General features: G+C 35.4%; 1 protein-coding gene across 1 annotated transcript; it reads right to left on the bottom strand.

Moving 5' to 3' along the window:
* Positions 1-5,443: 5,443 nt before the first annotated feature.
* sh3bgrl (SH3 domain binding glutamate-rich protein like) lies at positions 5,444-19,108 on the bottom strand. Its single transcript, XM_046850239.1, has 4 exons — positions 18,895-19,108; positions 7,618-7,803; positions 7,264-7,344; positions 5,444-6,409 (listed from the first exon to the last, which is right to left on the bottom strand). Exons 1-4 carry the CDS (start codon positions 18,937-18,939, stop codon positions 6,374-6,376), a joined length of 348 nt encoding a protein of 115 aa, XP_046706195.1. The 5' UTR covers positions 18,940-19,108; the 3' UTR covers positions 5,444-6,373.
* Between the last annotated feature and the right edge of the window lie 57 nt (positions 19,109-19,165).

Genomic DNA, 19,165 nt, shown 5'->3' with positions numbered 1-19,165 from the left:
GCTAAGTTTCCAGATTTAAACATGTGGCAAGTTACGAAACATGCAGATCCCTCATTTTGCCGATAGTGAAAGAAAGAACCTTCCAGATTTAAGTAACTTTTTAAAGTGTTTAACAGAAAGTATTTTTTTGCAGAAAATTGGTATTTCCCTGCAGCCATCATTGTAATGATGCAAACAAATAAAAAAAAAGTGAACCTTGCAATTGAAGATACTTTTCTGAAAATATTTTGTATATAATATGTTTTGTTTTTTAATTGCCAAATAAAAAAGTTTTATCACCACAGGAGAAAATATTTGTGGAACTTTAGGACTAACTTTAAAGTTTCAGCATACCCAGTGTTTGCATGGGCATTAGAACTAACCTAGACCACACTCTAATCTTTTTTGTTAAGATTTTTAATCAATACCACCCATAGCCTTTATAATAATAAGCCATCTAGATGAAAAGAAAGAACAAAAGAAAAGTAAGAAACTTTAAAACAGGGCCGGATTCCAACTGCAGATGCAGGTGAAAAATGCAATATGGGTAAATTATATTTTAAATACTTTAAATAGTCACCACCGGCTCGCTCATCAGGGACAAACTTACACTTATAAAGAACATCTTATTAATTTTTATCACCACATTATCTGTGTAAAGCTGCTTTGAGACAATGTTCATTGTTAAAAGCACTATACAAATAAAAATAAATTAAATTGAATATAAACAAATCCACTAAATAATGGCAGAATATATGCAGAAGAATGTTAATTAAGGAAGTACAAATAATTAAGGAAAACATGTGGTGATAGACATGTTTGTTGAGCTTATTTACAGTGCTTTGCTTAAAATTCCTTCCATGAACTACATTATAATAAATAAATACTTACAATACATGTAAATAAATTGTAAATAAATACAGAATGATTCACAAATCTCATAAACCCACATTTAATTTACAAGAGAATATTTCAAATCTTCAAACTGAGGAAATGTGCCAAAAAAAAGGTATTTAAAAAGCTTTTTATTCGATGTCCATAACATATATCAAAAAAGTTGGGAAGGGACAACAAAGGTGCTACTAAAAAGAAACAACTGGAGGAACGTTTTGCAACTAGGTTAACTGGCAAAACGTCAGTAACATGATTGGGTATAAACAATATAGTAGCGAGTCAGCCTCTCAGAAGTGAAGATCGTGAAAAACTATCAAACAAATTGTGGAATATTTAAGAACAATATCCCTTGATGTAAAGTTGCAAAGACTTTAAATATATCTTAATCTACAGTACATAATATCATTAAATGTTTTTTAATCTTTAATCTTTGGACCCTAAGTTGGCACTGGACTGAAAACAGCATGATTTTGTAAATGAAAATCACTGCATGGGTTCAGAAGCACCTTTAGAAATTATGTTCAGCATGCCTTCCACAAATGCAGGTTATAAAGCTTATCATGCAAAGAAGAAGCCATATGTGAACTTGTTTCAGAAATGCTGCTATCATTTACGGGTCAAAGCTCATTTCAAAAAGACAAATTAAAACCATGAATGTGATGTCTACTGTACTAAGGAGGAGAGGAACCACCTGGCTTGTGGTCAGTGCTCAGTTCCAAAGCCTGCATCTCTGATGGTATGAGGGTGCATAAGTGCCTAGGAAAAGAGCAGCCTGCATATGGAAAGACATATACAGGTTTAAGAGCATCATATGTTGCTATCCAGACAACATGATTTTCAGGAAAAGCCTTGTATATATTAGCAAGACAAAACTATACTGCATACATCAATTACAACAGTGTGGGCTTGTAGTAGAAGAGTCTGGTTGCTGAACTGGCCTGTCTGCAGTCCAGACCTTTTACCAATTTATAAAATTTCATCAGGACATGAATATATCATAAATAATGACAGAAATATGACATAAAATACCCAGGACTGTACAACATTCCTCTCCAAAAACTCCAGCAACTGGTATGCTCAGTTCCCAGATGTATACAGAGTGTTAAAAGAAGAAGGGATGATACACAGTGGTAAACATGGCCCTGTCCCAACTTTGAAAAGATTCAAAAACATCTATTTTAATTCATTTTAATTTTTTTTTTTTACTAAAATAGTTCCTCAGTTTAAACAATTAAAAAATGTTTCTGTGTTCCATTGTGAATAAAAAATTTGTTTATAAGATTTAAAATAATTGCATTCGGTTTTTAGTTGCATTACTTTTTTGGAACTGAGATTATAAACAAACAAACAAACAAATACATTAATAACTGACATTCAGCTCAAGAGTTTTAGTTAAATTTAAATTTCAGTTAAATTAGACAGATAATGTGGTAAAAAAGAATGAATGATTGTTCATTATAAGTGTTATTTTGTCCCAGATGAGCAATCCGGTGGTGAATGTGGCAAGGAAAGAAACGTTAAAAGGAACCAGACTCAAGAGGGCGCTCATCCTTATCTGGGTGAAACTAAATGTCCATTGTGGTCACTGGTTTAACTTGACCAAGAGAGAGAGTGTGTGTGTGGGAGAGATAAAGAGAGAGAGAGAGAGAGAGAGAGAGAGAGAGAGAGAGAGAGCGAGAGAGAGAGAGAGAGAGAGAGAGAGAGAGCAGGGTGGGAAAGGAAAGATTTGGATTAATAAATATCCTTATTGTTGTTTAGAAGTTAAGAACACTGTGCAGTTGGGGACAAGATTTGCTTTGTCAGCATCACTAAAAGGGAAAGTCAGAAGGTAATACAGACATAAGGGATCTCTAGGATAAGAGAAGGCCCACCACAAATAAACCTGAGTGAACGTGTAAGTGATCGGGACGAGAGCATACAAATATCTCAGTTTACGGAACACTCTATATCCATGATGCCTCCAGATCTGTTTCTTTACTTAAGATAAACCTACCAATAAAATATATTTTTATAGCTTGACTAAATAAATATGTTTTCAGCCTCAACTTAAACACTGACTGTGTCTGGGTCACGGACACTAATTGGAAGTTTAAGAGAGAGCTGTTCCCTTTATTCCAACAACATTTTCTAGTCTAGCAAGGAGGATATTATGATCAATGGTGTTAAGAACTGCACTACGGTCAAGAAAAACAACTAAGGAGACACAACCCTGATCAGAGGCCAATAGCAGGCCATTTACCACTTTAACCATCACTGTCTCTGTTCTATGATGGGTCCTAAATCCTGACTGATACATTTCGAAAATGTAATTCCTAAGCAGCCTCTAGAGTTTATAAAAAATTATGAAAGACCAAAAAAATATTTGAGTTCTCGTGGCAGGTAGGACATTTTGGAGACAAGGTGAGAGGCTAGATTGAGATGGTTTGGTCATTTGCAGAGGAGGGACATGGGGTGTATTGGAAAAAGAATGCTTAGGATGGAGGTGCCAGGCAGGAGGAAAAGAGGAAGGCCAAGAAGGAGGTTTATAGATGTGGTGAGGGAAGACATGCAGGTAGTTCATTTGAAAGAGGCAGATGTAGAGGACAGAGTTGTATGGAGATGGATGATCTGCTGTGGTGACCCCTAACCAGAAAAGCCAAAAGAAGATGATGTTGATACTGGTATACAGTGTTTTCCTTTCAACAAACATAATACTTCACATTTAAAGAAAAAAGGAAAGGAAAGGAAAGGAAAGGAAAGGAAAGGAAAGGAAAGGAAAGGAAAGGAAAAATGTGCTTTATACTTGTCACATCTTGAGCACAGAGTCAGCTATGTTCCAGCATCCCTGGAGCACAGAGAGTTAAGGGCTGATCTCAAGGGCCCCAAGCATGGGAGCTTGGCTTGTCCACATCATCTTCAACAAACTACAGACAAACAACAATGTTCTCTATGGAAAGTACATATTTCTTTGCAACTCTTCCATGCACAAAAATGTTATTCATTGTTTTAATGATGCTGCACTCAAACATTAGCCAATGTATGAGAGGCCTTCAATTGTTTAGAAGCTACCCTTGCTTCCTTTGTGACTGAATTACAGATCTTGCTTTTGGAGTGATCTTTGCTGGGTGACCTCTCCAGGGGAGGGTAGCAATAGATTTGAATTTTTCTCCATTTGTTCACAATATGTCTGACTGTGGATTTGTTGAGATGCTTAAAGGATTGTTTTGTAACCTTTTCCAGCCTGATGTGCAACAACTCTTTTTCTTCGGTCTTTAGAAATCTCCTTTGTCAATGCTGATACATAAACACATGAGAAGAACAGCCTTTAATAGATCCCTGCTCTCATGGACACCTGATTGTCATCCCATTGTTTGAAGACTCTAATTTGACCTCCAAATTAACTGCTAATTCTAAATATTTACATACTTTTGGCACTCACAGACCTATGTAGAAATAAACAGACTGCTAAAGGGTTCACAAATGTTGAAGCACTACGGAATCTAATACAATCTCACATCACACTTTTTCATTTTGATGTATATGAAGTTAAATCTCTATTTAAATTTAGACATATGCTATTTTTAGTTGAACAGCATTAGCATCATTAATAACTGGTTACCAGTAGGTTGCTAGGTCTAACTTAAATCAACAATATGCACTGATGGCTAATTTGAGCAAAGCCTCTTACTGAACTATGAAAACCACATAATAATAATAATAATAATAATAATAATAATAATAATAATAATAATAATAATAATCATCATCATCAGCATAATAATAATACACTTAAAGCTGGTCACTTAAATATAGCCAGTGGTTCAGTTCATTTCCTTTGAGTTTAACTTAAGCAGGAGTTGAGAGATCTTTCTTGTGATTTTAAAAGAGTAGATTCCAGGGCACCATTTTTCCCCCATTGATCTTTCTTTCTTTCTATTTACTGAGTAACATATGTAATTTTAAATGTAGTGAACAACATATACCGTAATTTCCAGATTATTAAGCGCACCCAAACATAAGCCGCACCCACTGAATTTGACAAAGATTTTTATTTTGAACATAAATATGCCGCACCTGTCTATAAGCCGCAGGTGTCTACATTGAAAATAATGAACTTTACACAGGCTTTAACGAAAGACAGTGTCTGTTACACGGCTTGTATCTAAACAGTAGCCTACCAAGAAAGTCATTGTTCACTGTCTTCCTCCTTCCTTTCACAACAATTTCTCTCGGGGGTTTTTCCTTTGGCATCATCGTGCGTTCAAAAATCACCATCGGTGAAGTGTTGAAGAGTTTCATTGGTTCACTTTAACCTGTTCGGCAATTTCATTGGTCTAATGTTATGGGGCTCAGTTTTTTCGGAGGCATGAAGCTTGTAAAACCGGGAAAAACACAGGAAAAATTCATAAATTAGCCACTTCATTGTTTAAGCCGCGGGGTCCGAAGCGTGGGGGAAAAGTAGCGGCTTATAGTCCGGAAAATACGGTAAAATACAATACTTAAACATGTGTGTGTGTGTATATATATATATATATATATATATATATATATATATATATATATATATATATATATAAATCATAGTGAAACATTTTAATTAAAACAATGCTTTATTGGCCTGCCCCACTTCAATAATACAATTCTTCAAATGTTTTTGGCATATTTTCTATTTGTTCACAAAATAGAAAAATGTACACAATTAAGACACTGTAGAATGAGTTAAAGGTACACTAAGTAATACATATGCTGATCTAAATATAATTACAATAATTATAGTCGGTATATTGGGACCTCACATTTAACAAATAGTGCATACTATTATTCCCTTAAAAGACAAACATATTGTCATACTGAGATTTTATAACCAAACTGAATTCTGGTTTTAGGGAAGCTACCAAGAAACTACTAATTTCATACAAAAACAAAAACAAAAAAAAAAAAAAAAAAAAAGACAATCACTAAATATTTATATTGTTATACTTACTGTACCTTTAATGTCCTCAAAAGCTCAAACACTGACTGACAAGAATCTTTTGAGACAATATAGCAAGCTTAAAGCTAAAGCACAAGGGACTAGACTTTATGCTAACAGAAACTAGAACAAATGATAACTACCTATTGTAGCCCTTTAGCATAATTTTTTTTTTAATTTACTCAAACATGAATATACAGTAATCATTGTGATGAATTCTAAGTGCGATTTGTATTAAAAATGATGCAGGCACTAATCAGTCACTTGCTTATGGCACATCATAAATGAATACCATCATACGAATGTACACAACGAAGAACTCTTTTTCAACCTCACAACAAGGACGATGGAATGTAACTAATTCAACAGCAGAGTCTGTAAGACCGTAATTTGACGAGGAGATTGGTGAATTATATGAATTTAATGCACATAACAGCGTGTTGCATCTGAATAGGTTAGAAATGAATCAGTGGGGTGTAGTTGCAGCCTAGGAGATAGGGTAAGATAGGGTAAGGTGTAGGGTTATCGAGTAATCGATGATGCGGTGGACTACTTCTGTTCTTTTTTCGCTAGAGCCTCTGCTTCCTGAAAAGAAACAAAGAGTATTTAGCCTAAGCACAACAACAGCAATATAAAGATTTTTTAAGGTTTATCCATTAAATCAACAATGCAGCTCTTCTGCAACACGAATCACAATCAGACAGACAAATGGTAGCCTTTGAAAATTACTGAATAAAAAAGTTTGTATCACTCTACAAAAGAATGGAGAATAATGGCTGTATATAAAATTGCATTAAATACATTTATTTCACAGTATCAAAAATTAGAAGCCCTTCTGCACATCACACAAAAAGTCCAGCACATACAGTTTTTACAGCTTATCATCAGCACCACTATAATATTTGTATCATATATTAATAAAACTACTGAAATAGTTGCTTTAAAATGTTTATCTGGTTACAAAATTCTACTTCACGATGGTTCATGAGGAAAAATGCCAAATAAAATGTGGATATTCCAATTCTTCCAGTTCAGTTCCTCAAAAGGCTGCTAGGGGAGGCTATAGTAACATCATACTTGAGAAAAATATTAATCAGGCCCTAGATTATGGCTTGGACTTTAGATCAGTTGTTATTAAAGGGGAGAGTGAGATGGACATTTGGAATGAAGCCAGTGATTCTAGACCCACTCAAGCATAGTGCTGACCTTTAGTCGGGGCAGCTTAATTAACACTGGGACTGCTGGGAATTTCGACAGTGCCATTACTCTGCAGGGTTGCACACGGCTTGCCAAATCCAATAGGGTGGCCCGACTCAGTTGTGTTATTGTTTTTTTGCTTGAGTCACATTCCATTGAGCGGGGTTTGTTAATAATATGCAAGGTGGGAATAAAGAGCTCTGTTCTGTTCATATAATTCATATTCAGACCAAAATGCATACCTTAGAACCTGGGGGAGCAGTCAAGCCTAGAAAAGCATACACAGCATTCTCTTCTCGTGCATCAAAGAAGGCCTCATAGTTCTGTGGGAAGTGAGACATTTCATTTTACATGAAAGCATGAGTCACAAAAGCAAGACTCTCTTTAAAGATTAGGTAAAGAAAATAGAGCTGGGCAAAGTTTTGTGTATTATTAATTTGCTGAGGTAAAGCCAACCTAAGAACCTGATTTAATTTGTTTAGCTGTGGGTAGATGGGTGGCTGCTTCGGTGTGTATGTGCAGCCAAGAGCCAGTCTACTTCTCCAGTTTTAAACTGATAAGCACACTAATACAATATAATTAAAAACAGTACTGACCCCACAGTATCTCTCTTCATTGAAAATCTGAGGTGGGAGGGGGTTCCCTGTGGCAGGTCGGGAATCTACTGGTACATTTTCCCGCATCCATTTCCTGTTCTCTTCATTGGCTGCAATGTCACATTCCTCAAAATTGATCTTATTGGCTGCCAGGAACCCCATGACATCCTGCTGCTGTTTCTTGATCTATGAGGAAAAACAGGGAACGAAGGTTAGGCCAGTGTGCTTATGACGAAGGACTGACCTCAGCACTGTTGCAATCAAAACAAGACATCCCTTTGTATAAAAATGTACAGAGGTAAAGTTTTTATTCGCTATCTCACTTCCATCTCTGTATAGTATGTTTGTCACTGCCAAAATATTAAAAAAAAATATTAAAAACTATTTAGAAAGAATAGCAACTCCGAGGTAGACATTTTACTGTTTATGTGTAGACCTCTATGATTCCTAATTAATTGAGTCATCGAAACGCTACTCCACTGATAAATATTACACATATTTACTTAAATTAAACTAAAAAGTATAATTCTGACTCTGACTAAAACGGTGTATATAAAAACCTGTGTGTGACAGGCTCAGGAGCAGAAGATGTGTAACTTCCATGTCTTCAGACCATGCAGCTTGTATAAGCAAATTAATAATTTTGGCTTGTACAAAGAATGATTTAAAGTCACCTATTTGAAAAACATGCCCATCCACTGTAAATTGATCATGACAGCTGCTACAGATGTGTTTGTGATACTCATTAATATAATGAAAGTTGTAAGGGTTTGTATGTGAAAGCCTGAAATAAATTAAGCATCTGTACTACAAGGCACATAAATTCTATATATATATTTTGCTGCAGCTATCAATTATTTTAGCAATCGAGTATTCTACAGATTATTCCAACGACCGAGTTACTTAGGGAATCATTTTAGCACTAAAAAATATTTATATCTTTTTTAGACAATTATATACATACACACACACACACACACACACACACACACACACACACACGTTAAATTGTAATTATTCGCAACATAATCTCACATTTTTATCTGTTCTAAATGTACCTTGAATTAATACTTTTCCAGTTTTCAATACTCTAATCAACATGGGCATGGACAAATATGGATGCTTTATGCAAATATATGATTATTATCAGTAAAACCATACTCAACATATAACATGAAGACTAGACATGTTTCAAAGGTCATAGATGTTTTTCGAAGAACTGTACACGTCTATTAGACACATGAAAAAAATATAGAAATACCAGGTTCCTATTACTCTCTTTCCATCAAGTGTTTTGCAATACATGAACACAATTAGTATCATTGTACCAAACATTTACATTTATTTTTTTGTTTATACATTTTCACATAGTCATAAAAGACACCTAATATGAAGGGGGACTGATGATCCTGATGATCCTGATGATGATGATGATTGTATTATATTATTAGTATTATATTATTAGTATTATCTTTAGTATTCGGCTTGTAGTAGAAGCATGATCTGTGCACTAACTAGTGTTTTTCATCTAAAAGCTACAATTATATGGAGGCAAGAAAACAGAGAGTAAGACTATTATTCTTTTATAAAGGTAGAAAATGCAGTCAGGCATGTCATGCACTATTGAAAGTGCAGTCTGGTCCAACATTAGGTTTCTGTATATAGCACTGTTCTTTAAACCACAAATTAAGCTTCGTCTGCTTATAAGTGCAGCCACAAACAGCACATGTTGTTAAATGAATTTTTAATGCAATTTTAACATGCTCCTGCCTGAGCAAAACAAACACCATATAACCCTAACATCATCTCTCGCTTTGTGAATTTGAGGCATCACAACACTACCGAAACTGAGGCTTGTCCTGAGTCACACAGGATATACATTAACATGGCAGAGCCGAATCCAAAATAAATAAATCCAAAGAAAGTTTGGTTTTATTTAACATGTTTTCTTTTTTTTTTGCACTACAAAGGCCACAACAAGGGCCATGCATTAAAGGCCAGAAGGCACTCAAAGTAAATTTATGATTTATGATATGATTCTCTGTCTGAACCAAAGAAATAAAAGCAAACTCTCTTTACAATACTGAATTACATAGCATCATAATTTTTTTCTATTGAATCGCATTGTGTTAAATCAAATCGAAATTGAATCCCACTGCATCGTAATCAGTAGCTGCTTCATATGTATCTTGAATGTATCTTATCGTTGGCTATGTATCGAGATGCGAATTGCGTCGGCCTCAGTCACGGAGCTGCGCAACTTTATGTTTCGCATTTCTTCCCCCTAACTGTACCTGAACCGTGACTTAAAAACTGAGGTACATACCGAACCATGAATTTCCTGTTAGACCTCTAATATATATCTATTAGGTTATAGTTATGGTTATTAATAATGAAACAATACTCATAAAATTAGATAATTAGATAATTAGATAGATAGATAGATAGATAGATAGATAGATAGATAGATAGATAGATAGATAGATAGATAGATAGATAGATAGATAGATAGATAGATAGAGAAATGTGAAGAAAAAAACCTAAACAGCTATTGCATCATCAACAACAATGTAAGGGTCAAGGGATCACAATCCACCTCATGTTAATCAAAGACACAGAGAACAGAAATATAAAGCTAAGAGACAAACCAAAGTAAAATCATCCAGACTAGAATTTCCAAAGAAATAGATCAATGTGCCACAAAAATCTTTATACCTTTAGATTACTCTCTACCAGTGATATAAATGACAAAATGTGGAGAAAAAAAGGTCCTGTTTCATAGCATGATCCAAAACAAAAAATCTAATCTGTGAAATATGAGGAATACTTGTGGAACTCATGTGGAACTCATGATGGTAGCAGCAAAATGAAATCAGAGGTCTACAGAAACATTCTGTCTGGCAATTTACCGAGCAATACATCCAATTTAATTAGGAGAAACTTCTTAATCACCAGAATAAATTGACCCAAAACTCAACAGATGACTTAATCATGGCTAAAGTTGGAAGGTTTTAGACTGGTTAAGTCACCTTAAGGTAAAACAATCAAAATGAGCATGCTAAATCGAGGATCCCCCTGAAACAAACAACTGAATGAGCCTGTGCTAAAAGCCTGGCAAAGCATCACAAAAGAAGGAAAAAACTACATGGTGAGTTCAATGAGTCACAGGCTTGATGCAATTACTGCAAGCAAGAGATATTCAACCAAAATTGTTATTTAATTTAAGCAATTCCGGATTTATCTGTTCTTACACTTTTGCTCTATTTTAAAAATCAGGATGTCTGATACAAAATAGATCTATGCTTTATATTGTTTAACACAAATTAAAAATGTTAATGTCAGAAGTTCAGATATTTTATTTCATATTCATTATTTAATCTCAAACCAAAATATCTTCCAGTTTACAGCAAAACACAAAAATGACCTTGATGTTCCAGTATAACCCAAGGACAGTCAGGCCATAACTATTTGGAAAGTCACACAATTTCCATATTTTTCTTTTTCTAAAAATCCAACAAAATGGATTTGAAATAAAGCTATCATGTAAGCGAAGTTTAGAAATTTAGCTTTAATTCAAGTGGTTTAGGAAAGATGTTGCATCAACCATTGAATGTACCCTGTTTCTGACTAAGAGAGTTATTAAAGTCTTATCTTATTTATGAATCTAGCTGCAATATGGACAATTTTACTAATATAGAAATGCAAAAGAAAAAAACAGGTTTTGCTCACAGTGTAATCATCTGCCAGAAATGCTGATAAAATTAGAAAATTTTTGCACTAACATATGCATAGCATATGTTGTTCACCAACCATGACTAATAAAGAAGAGCGGTTCCCTTGAACAGCAACAGTCACTGGCTTCTCATTAGAGTGGAGGAGCATGAAATGAGAGCAACTCTTTATTATTGCCCAAGGACATAGAGGTGACGTACAAATGGACACCTGGCCAACATTGTGACCATCAGATACATTAGTCACTGGGCCAGACGAGGGTCAGATGGTGCTCTTCCCCTTGTAAAAAAAACAAAAACAAACAAAACAAAAAACAAAACAAATAAAACTAAACAAAAACTCTGCAGGTGGGCCACCTTAATGAAAGCAACTCGCTTGTTCATGGTTTATTAATGTTTACTAATGCAGTTGAATTGGAACCTTAATGTAAAATGTCAGGGGGAATAAAAAGCAAGTCTACTATAGAAGCATTAACAATTATTTGAGTGCACATATGTGGTGTGATCTCATTATAAATACACTTGTACCTGGATGGCCTATGGGTTGTTAGAAAACATACCTAAACAAACAGATTGCTATAAACAAATAAGTTATGAAAACAAGTTCAAGACAAAGTTTTGGACAAATATTAATTAATGTTTCTCCAAATATATTGCACAGCACCCATTAAATTAACTATTTAAAAAGTATACTAGGCTTTCTAATATTCTAAAGAGTTCTAGTTTGGAACAGTACAAAATATTGAAATTGTGAAACATGAATACATGCATACATACATACACACAAATACATACATACATACAATAACCTGATCAGTTAAATGTGGCTGACAGGCTTTAAGGCACAACAAAAGCAGCTCGGATGAGAAGTAGAGAAGAATGACCCTAGAAGGGGAGACGGAAACCACCAGATCTTTTGGGATTAGGCTAAGGGAGGAGGGAGTCAGTTGAACACAAACCAAATAAGGCCTGCAGTGGAGAGGTTAGCAGTAGCCTGCTCCTAAATAAATAAAACGCCACCAGACAGACAGGCATAGTGCGATGAGCAGAACACCAGCAATCAGTGCGGTTCAAGCATTTAAATAATATCATATAACCATAAGTCTATCAAACAACTGTTTTAATATGAAAATGCATAAGCATTACAACACATACGGAGTTTGTTTCTGGCACAAAAATATAAAAATAATAAGCTATCTGTTACTTTTATCTGACAAATAAAATGCCTATTTGCCCATGTAAAAGCATGTCAAGATGAGGAGAGCACTCAGAAAATAACAGCAGTGTTGTTCCTTGGATGGTTATGGAATGTCTGGAAATGAGTTGCAGCATGAACTCAGCAGTTGTTGCGCAAGTTCAAGCTGTCCTGAGAGAGTGAAAGAGGATAGCAGCCTTCCCCTTCACGTCAGGCTTTGGGTGCAACCACTCACAAAATAACCCATTTTACTGGCGCCAAGGTGAATCACATTTCCCAGTAGGAAGAACCCAATGTCATTTCAAATATACTTGAAATTAGCCCAATGCAATGTGCTGTTTTAAAGTGCCTTCTTTACATACCACCTCTTGCACGAGAAGCAATAAACAAAGTCAAGTCAAACAAGGGCCTTAATATACTGAGCATAAACATTTTAACAATAAATAATATTAAAAACCCAATCCCTAGCTTTTGCAGATATATTTCCAAATGATAAGCACTATATAGCTGTGGAAAGAATGGAAAGAGGGAAATGGAAAAAAATTAAATCCCATAATCTTATGATGTTAATGATTGATTAGTGCAGTTATTGCTCTCACAGAAAACAGAACAGTTTATTACTGTAGTTGTATCTTCCATATAATGTAAGGTAATATTTTAATGTCACTAATGTCTCTGAAAGTCCTAAACTGGCTGCATAGTCTGTTTAACTGTTACAGCTACAGAAATAAAAGTGAACCAGGATCAATCTCTGTAATAGCCTGTGGTATTGATCCCCTGTACTATAAATCTCCATGTCAATAGAGGGACTACATTTACTATATCTATTAGAAGCAGTAATTTTGCATTTTTTGTAACAATCTTTTGGAAATTTGAGTTTATACATGTTGCTGTAGTCATATAGCTGCAATGTTTAACGCTGGTTGCTTAAAAAGTATGGCATTGTATGAATAATAAAGGAATAACAAACTAGGGCTGCAGCTATCCATAATTTTAGTAAACAAGTATTAAGATTAATCGAGTAATTGGATAAGTACTTTTTCTTTATTAAAGAAAATACTAAATATTCAAGAGAAAATAAGACAGGAGTCTTAAATTAAACAAGTAATTTTTTACTTTAAAAAAAAATGTACATTATTGCGGATTATTATTGCTGAAATTGCATCCAAGAATATCTGTGAAAACTAAACTCATTTAGTGCATTTGTTGACATATTACTTCAAGATGCAAACACAAATATATAAATAGAAAATCATAAATAAAAATATAAAAATGAAAAAAAAAAAAAAAAAAAAACTTTAAACGTTTAGACGTTTTGATGTTTCGCCTTCATCCGTGACTCCAGTGTCCAGTTTTCTTTTCATGTGCTCATGTATCACTGTGGTACTATCATGCCACACAAGCTCAGCTTGGATGACTTGGGACTCACACTTTCCCTCCTGACGGTTGACCCTGTACTCTCCGCCATTTTGCACACAGCTGTGTTATCTTGCCATCACGTTAAATCATAACTTGAGCAGCCCAACTAAGCATTCGTTGATTATAAATTTTATTTATTTAATTTTATTGATTAGACCTAGTCAGGTCTGCATCCTTCACATTTCAGCAACCATTTTAGTATATATTCTTAAGGGACAATACTATAGAAATTAAACTTGGATATATTTTTAGAGTAGTTAATATGCAGCTTGTATAGCAATATAGACTTACTTTCCTCTGAAAATAACTCAACATACAGTGATAACAGCTTTATGTTGTGTAACTATGCAAAGCCTCATATCCTATTCATCATGTTCATGTTTTTGTCTGCTTGACAGCACCAAACAAATTTGTGTATCTTGCATTAGAGCACTAAAATTTGGTGCTTAGAGTACAATTCTCTCATACTTACCACTGGATGTTACACATGGCACCTCATGGCAAAGAATTGTTGCTCTTTACAAAAATGGCCTAGGCTATAAGAGGATCCTTAAACGGAGTAACAGTTCAGTGGCCAGAGTCATATAAAGGTTTTCCAAGGTGGGTTCCCCTGGGAACAGGCCTTGCAAGGGTTGATCAAAGAAGTTGAGGCCTCGTGCTGAAGTGTTCAGGTGCAGAAGTTGGCTTTAAAAAAAAAAGATCCATGAGTGCTGCCACTATTGCTTTAAAGGTTGCAGAAGGCGGAAGGTTTGCTTGTCAGTGCTCAGATCATTCGCCGCCCACATGGCAACAAGTCGGTTTGCATGGCCTCTTCTGAAGCTGGCTCACAAGAAAGCCTGCAGACAGTTTGCTGTAGACAACTTGTCCAAGAGCATGAATGTCATGCCTACAGTCAAGCATGGTGGTGGTAGCATCATGGCCTGGGGCTGCATAAGTGCTGCTGGTACTGGGGAGTTGCGAAAGGGAAACATGGATTCCAACATGTACTGTAACATTCTAAGCAGTACATGATGCCCTCCATTCAGCAACTGGGCCAAATGTCAGTTTTCCAGCATAGTGAAGACCGCAAACACACCACTAAGATGACAACTGCCTTGATGAAGGTGATGGAATGGCCAAGTATGTCCCAAGACCTGAACCCTATTGAGCAGCTGTGTGGCTTCTCAAGCGGAAGGTGAAGAAGCACCATGTGTTTAACATCCAGCATCTTTGTGAGGTCATTATGGAGGAGTGGAAGAGGATCCCAGCAACAAGCTGTGAAGCTCTGGTAAATTCCATGCCCAGGAGGATTAAGGCATTGCTGGATAACAATGCTCACACAAAATATTGACACTTTGGGCACAGATTTGACGTTATAACTTGTGTACTCAGTTAAGTTGGCAGCTATTTAGACAATAATAGCTGTAAATGTTATTTTCAGAGGATAGTACATAAGTACTGCTATACAAGCTGCATTTTGACTACTCTACAATATATCCAAGTTTCATTTCTATGTGATACCACTAAAATGTTTACAGATATACACAATAATCACATATGAACCAGTAAAGTCTTGGTATACATTGATCATTTCTTTCTCAGAGGAGACTGGATATTAAAGTGTGTTAATTGGACTGATCATTTTTTTTCTAGTGTGGTGTGCATGGTACATTTCCAGACCGAAGTATTTTGTTTTCTACCAAACTACTGTTTCTAAACATAACTAAATATAAATAAAGTCAAACACCCATATGCTAATTATAATTAAGCAGAACTTGATTGTAAGAATATGAATGCTTTTTCAGTTCAGTATTCATTCTACACACATCTTCATTCCAGTGACATACAATGTTCCATTTTGAAAAAATGGCATTGTTTTTTTACATAAATGACTTACTGTTCCCACCTTGATTTGTTTACTAGTCAGAACAGTTCCACTTCTTTTAACCGTCACTAACTGACGATCCATTCTATTCAAAGACCAATAATTGTATCAATGTGTTCCATTGCAAGAATGAAGCCAAGATCGGCCTTGTTTATGAAGTCAACTATGTTTGTTTTAAGGCTACCTGGCCTTCGTTTCATATAAAACTACTAGGTTACATTACATACAACTAAGTTTAGAGTTGGCTTATGTAAAAATAGAGGCCGATCGATTGGTCGACCTCTATTTTTACACTGATTAATTAGGCCATTGTTTGGCATTTTTAATTAATCAGAATCGGCAGATTGTGCTGCAAATTAGCAGATTATTAGGAAGACGCATCTCACTCACCAAACTGTACATGTACTTAATCTTGCCATATATTTCATATGATGCTACTTTTGGAGAAAGAATGCAAGTAACTTTTTGGTACTGTATTGTTAGCGATCCATCGACCAGCTGTAGTTTAGGCTACAGGTAGGCACAGGGACCAAAACCTGCTAACGAATGCACTGATTGGAGAGGCTTGTGTTGTTCAATAAATGTTTCATTTAAGCAATTTTCTGAATCACATCTTATTAATTAAATGTTAGATTTTATGAGATTAAGGCCCAACTTATCGGCCAAAAGACTGGCATTACATTTCGGCTATTGGCTGCCCTGGTTTCTTAATATTGCCCAGAGAAAAACCCATATCGGTCGACCTCTAGTAAAAAATGTGCATTGGCTTATTACATAAAAGACTCTGTTCTGTGCACTGTGTTTCATGATCTTTGTAATAACAATGCAAATTGTACGGTTTGTGTTTATATATTTTTATCCAGTGTTAAGTGGCTTTATTGCCATTTTAACCGTATACTTGTACAGTACACAGTTAAACAACATTGGGACTACATTAACCAATAGCATAAAAAACAAGAGTGAATAAGACAAGAGTACGTTTTTATGATTGATAAAATTCTAGTTATATTCTGTTCTATAATTGCATAAATATTATTGCCTTTCCAATTAGTGTGGCTAAAAGCCAAGGGCAGTAGGAATGGAATGTGCCTTTTACTTTTACACAAAATCATTTAAATATGTAAAGTAGCTAGCTTTTTAACTTGTAAATTAGCTCTAAAAAGGCAAGGAGGTTATTTCAGTTGTTAAACAGACAGCTAGTAAAATTTACCTAAGAGCAAATGCACCCGAGAACTGGATAATTTTATTTGATCCTGAGCAAATATCTGTACAATTTCCTTTTACATGCCTCTCATGCCAGAATTAGAAACAGTTCTTTGAGCACATTGATTTTTGTCTTTGTGTTTTAGGATTTCTGGTTTAGTCATGACTGCCAAAATATAAGAACCCAGTCGACTGGGCACAACATACCAGTTAACACAAATGTTATATACTTATTTCAAATTATGTCTAAACACCAACAAGGATTTAAATGAGGTAATCACTCTGAAACTGAATCACAAATGCCTGTAAAGCTTGTCTGTAATTAATAAGTCCATTTTCTAGCACCGTTGTTTGTATTTCCATGATGTAATTGGTGGGTGCACCCACAGAAACACTGGCAGGCTAACTACAACTCCAACTCTATCTTAAAGCTACATGCACTTTTACTTACCATAGCAGTTTGCTCCATTATCAAGAGCCAGAGATTGTACTTGGGTTGCTGCTATTGCATTGTATACGTGGGACTAATGGGTAAAGGCTCCTCAATGAGAGCTGATGGCACAAGGCCATATGCAAAGTATCATCTACATCAGTCTCATGTATGGTTGAATTCCCTGTATATTCCCTGTAATAATCATTACGTATGTCACAATGAGGGTGCTATATATACACACACACACACACACACACACACACATCTATCTATATACTGTACATATATATATTAGATAGATAGATAGATAGATAGATAGATAGATAGATAGATAGATAGATATGTATATGTGTGTGTCAGAAATTTCTCAAATGGTTCATTATTATTATTATTATTATTATTATTATTATTATAGGTTCTTTACCTTTGAATCCATTAAAACATTTTTACTCTTTACACTCTTCTACTCTTCAATATCTTTTACTGCATCCTTTCATACAACATTGCAAAACCCAGAAATGCTCAGTTTAAAAAACAAATCAGATGAATCTAGCAAGGGTCAAATTTCATCCAGTCTATTCACCCAAGTCCTGATGGCCATGTTTTTAACAATTGGGCCTCACAAAACTCCTATTTGCTCAAAACTAGAAGGTGTGTCTTAATGTTACATAAGAGTCAATCCTTGGAGCTTAACACAGATAGTTAACTGACCAAATTAGGAGGAGCTAGCTAAACTCATGTCTGAAGCCTGGAGTAGCAGGTCACTGTAATATATGTCCAGAACAGAACATGCAGATTTATGTGTTAGTTATGTTTGAGCATTTAACATTTGGAAATCCCTCTATAGCAAACCTCTAAAGACCCTCTTTATTGCTATTTTAACATGCCATCATTTTGTGATCAGGTGACAACCATGACAAAGCTGAATGCATTAAAAAGCACTTGTATCACCTACAGAAAAGCCAAAAAAGGGTCAAAATTAAATTCAACAACAGTTGCCTCTACAGAATATAAACTGATGCATACCCACAGTAACAGATCAGGAAGTAGCTGCATCACTAAGTGCAAAATATCTCTTCAATGCCATATATAGAGCTATTTATCTCTCGACTTCCTGTACTGTTTAAAAAGAGAATGAGCCTGATCTATACATTTTTATAAAGGTCTTGGTTTGTGTCTCATCTACACAACATTTTATACACACGATTTGCAATGATTAGAAAATAAAAACGAAATATTTGATCAAGAAATCAGGCAGTCTGGTATACAGCTGCACGATGCTGGAAAGCTGTTGAGATTTGGAACTGCAACCCGATACCATGCATTGGATGCTAGCTGCTGCTTCACATGTACATCTTTGAGATATGGTTAGAAAATTAAAAGTTGCTTTTATCAATCATTAGCATCATAAATACATGACTTCGAGGCTTACTGAGGTTGATCCAGATGACGACGCGATGTAAACTTTGATCACCATCGTGCTCGGGTTTCCACGCTAGGAAAGCAGAAAACAGGGGTAGCTTTGGAGGCTGCTGAAATGTGTCCTATCCTCCTTAAAACTGTGGACTAGTGTTCTTGCCGACGGAGGAGTATGCAAGTCTCGCTTAGCTTCGCGACAGACTTCCCAAGTTCCCCGCCTCCTCTCTCTTTCTCTCTCTCACACACACACACACACACACCCCACCCCTCGTCTGCTAACACCG

The sequence above is a fragment of the Silurus meridionalis genome, chromosome 5 (genome assembly GCF_014805685.1).
Source record: "Silurus meridionalis isolate SWU-2019-XX chromosome 5, ASM1480568v1, whole genome shotgun sequence".
Taxonomy (NCBI): domain Eukaryota; kingdom Metazoa; phylum Chordata; class Actinopteri; order Siluriformes; family Siluridae; genus Silurus; species Silurus meridionalis.
Note: the sequence above shows the minus strand (reverse complement) of the source record. Positions and strands in the feature narration are given on the sequence as shown.

What these genes read in the sequence shown, in the direction of transcription:
- sh3bgrl (XM_046850239.1), bottom strand. Translation starts at nt 18,939, where the DNA reads ATGGTGATCAAAGTTTACATCGCGTCGTCATCTGGATCAACCTCA. An exon ending in ATGAAGAGAGATACTGTGGG is followed by an intron (nt 7,345 to 7,617) that starts GTCAGTACTGTT and finishes CACTTCCCACAG; the next exon opens with AACTATGAGGCCTTCTTTGA. An exon ending in CTGCTCCCCCAGGTTCTAAG is followed by an intron (nt 6,410 to 7,263) that starts GTATGCATTTTG and finishes GTTTCTTTTCAG; the next exon opens with GAAGCAGAGGCTCTAGCGAA.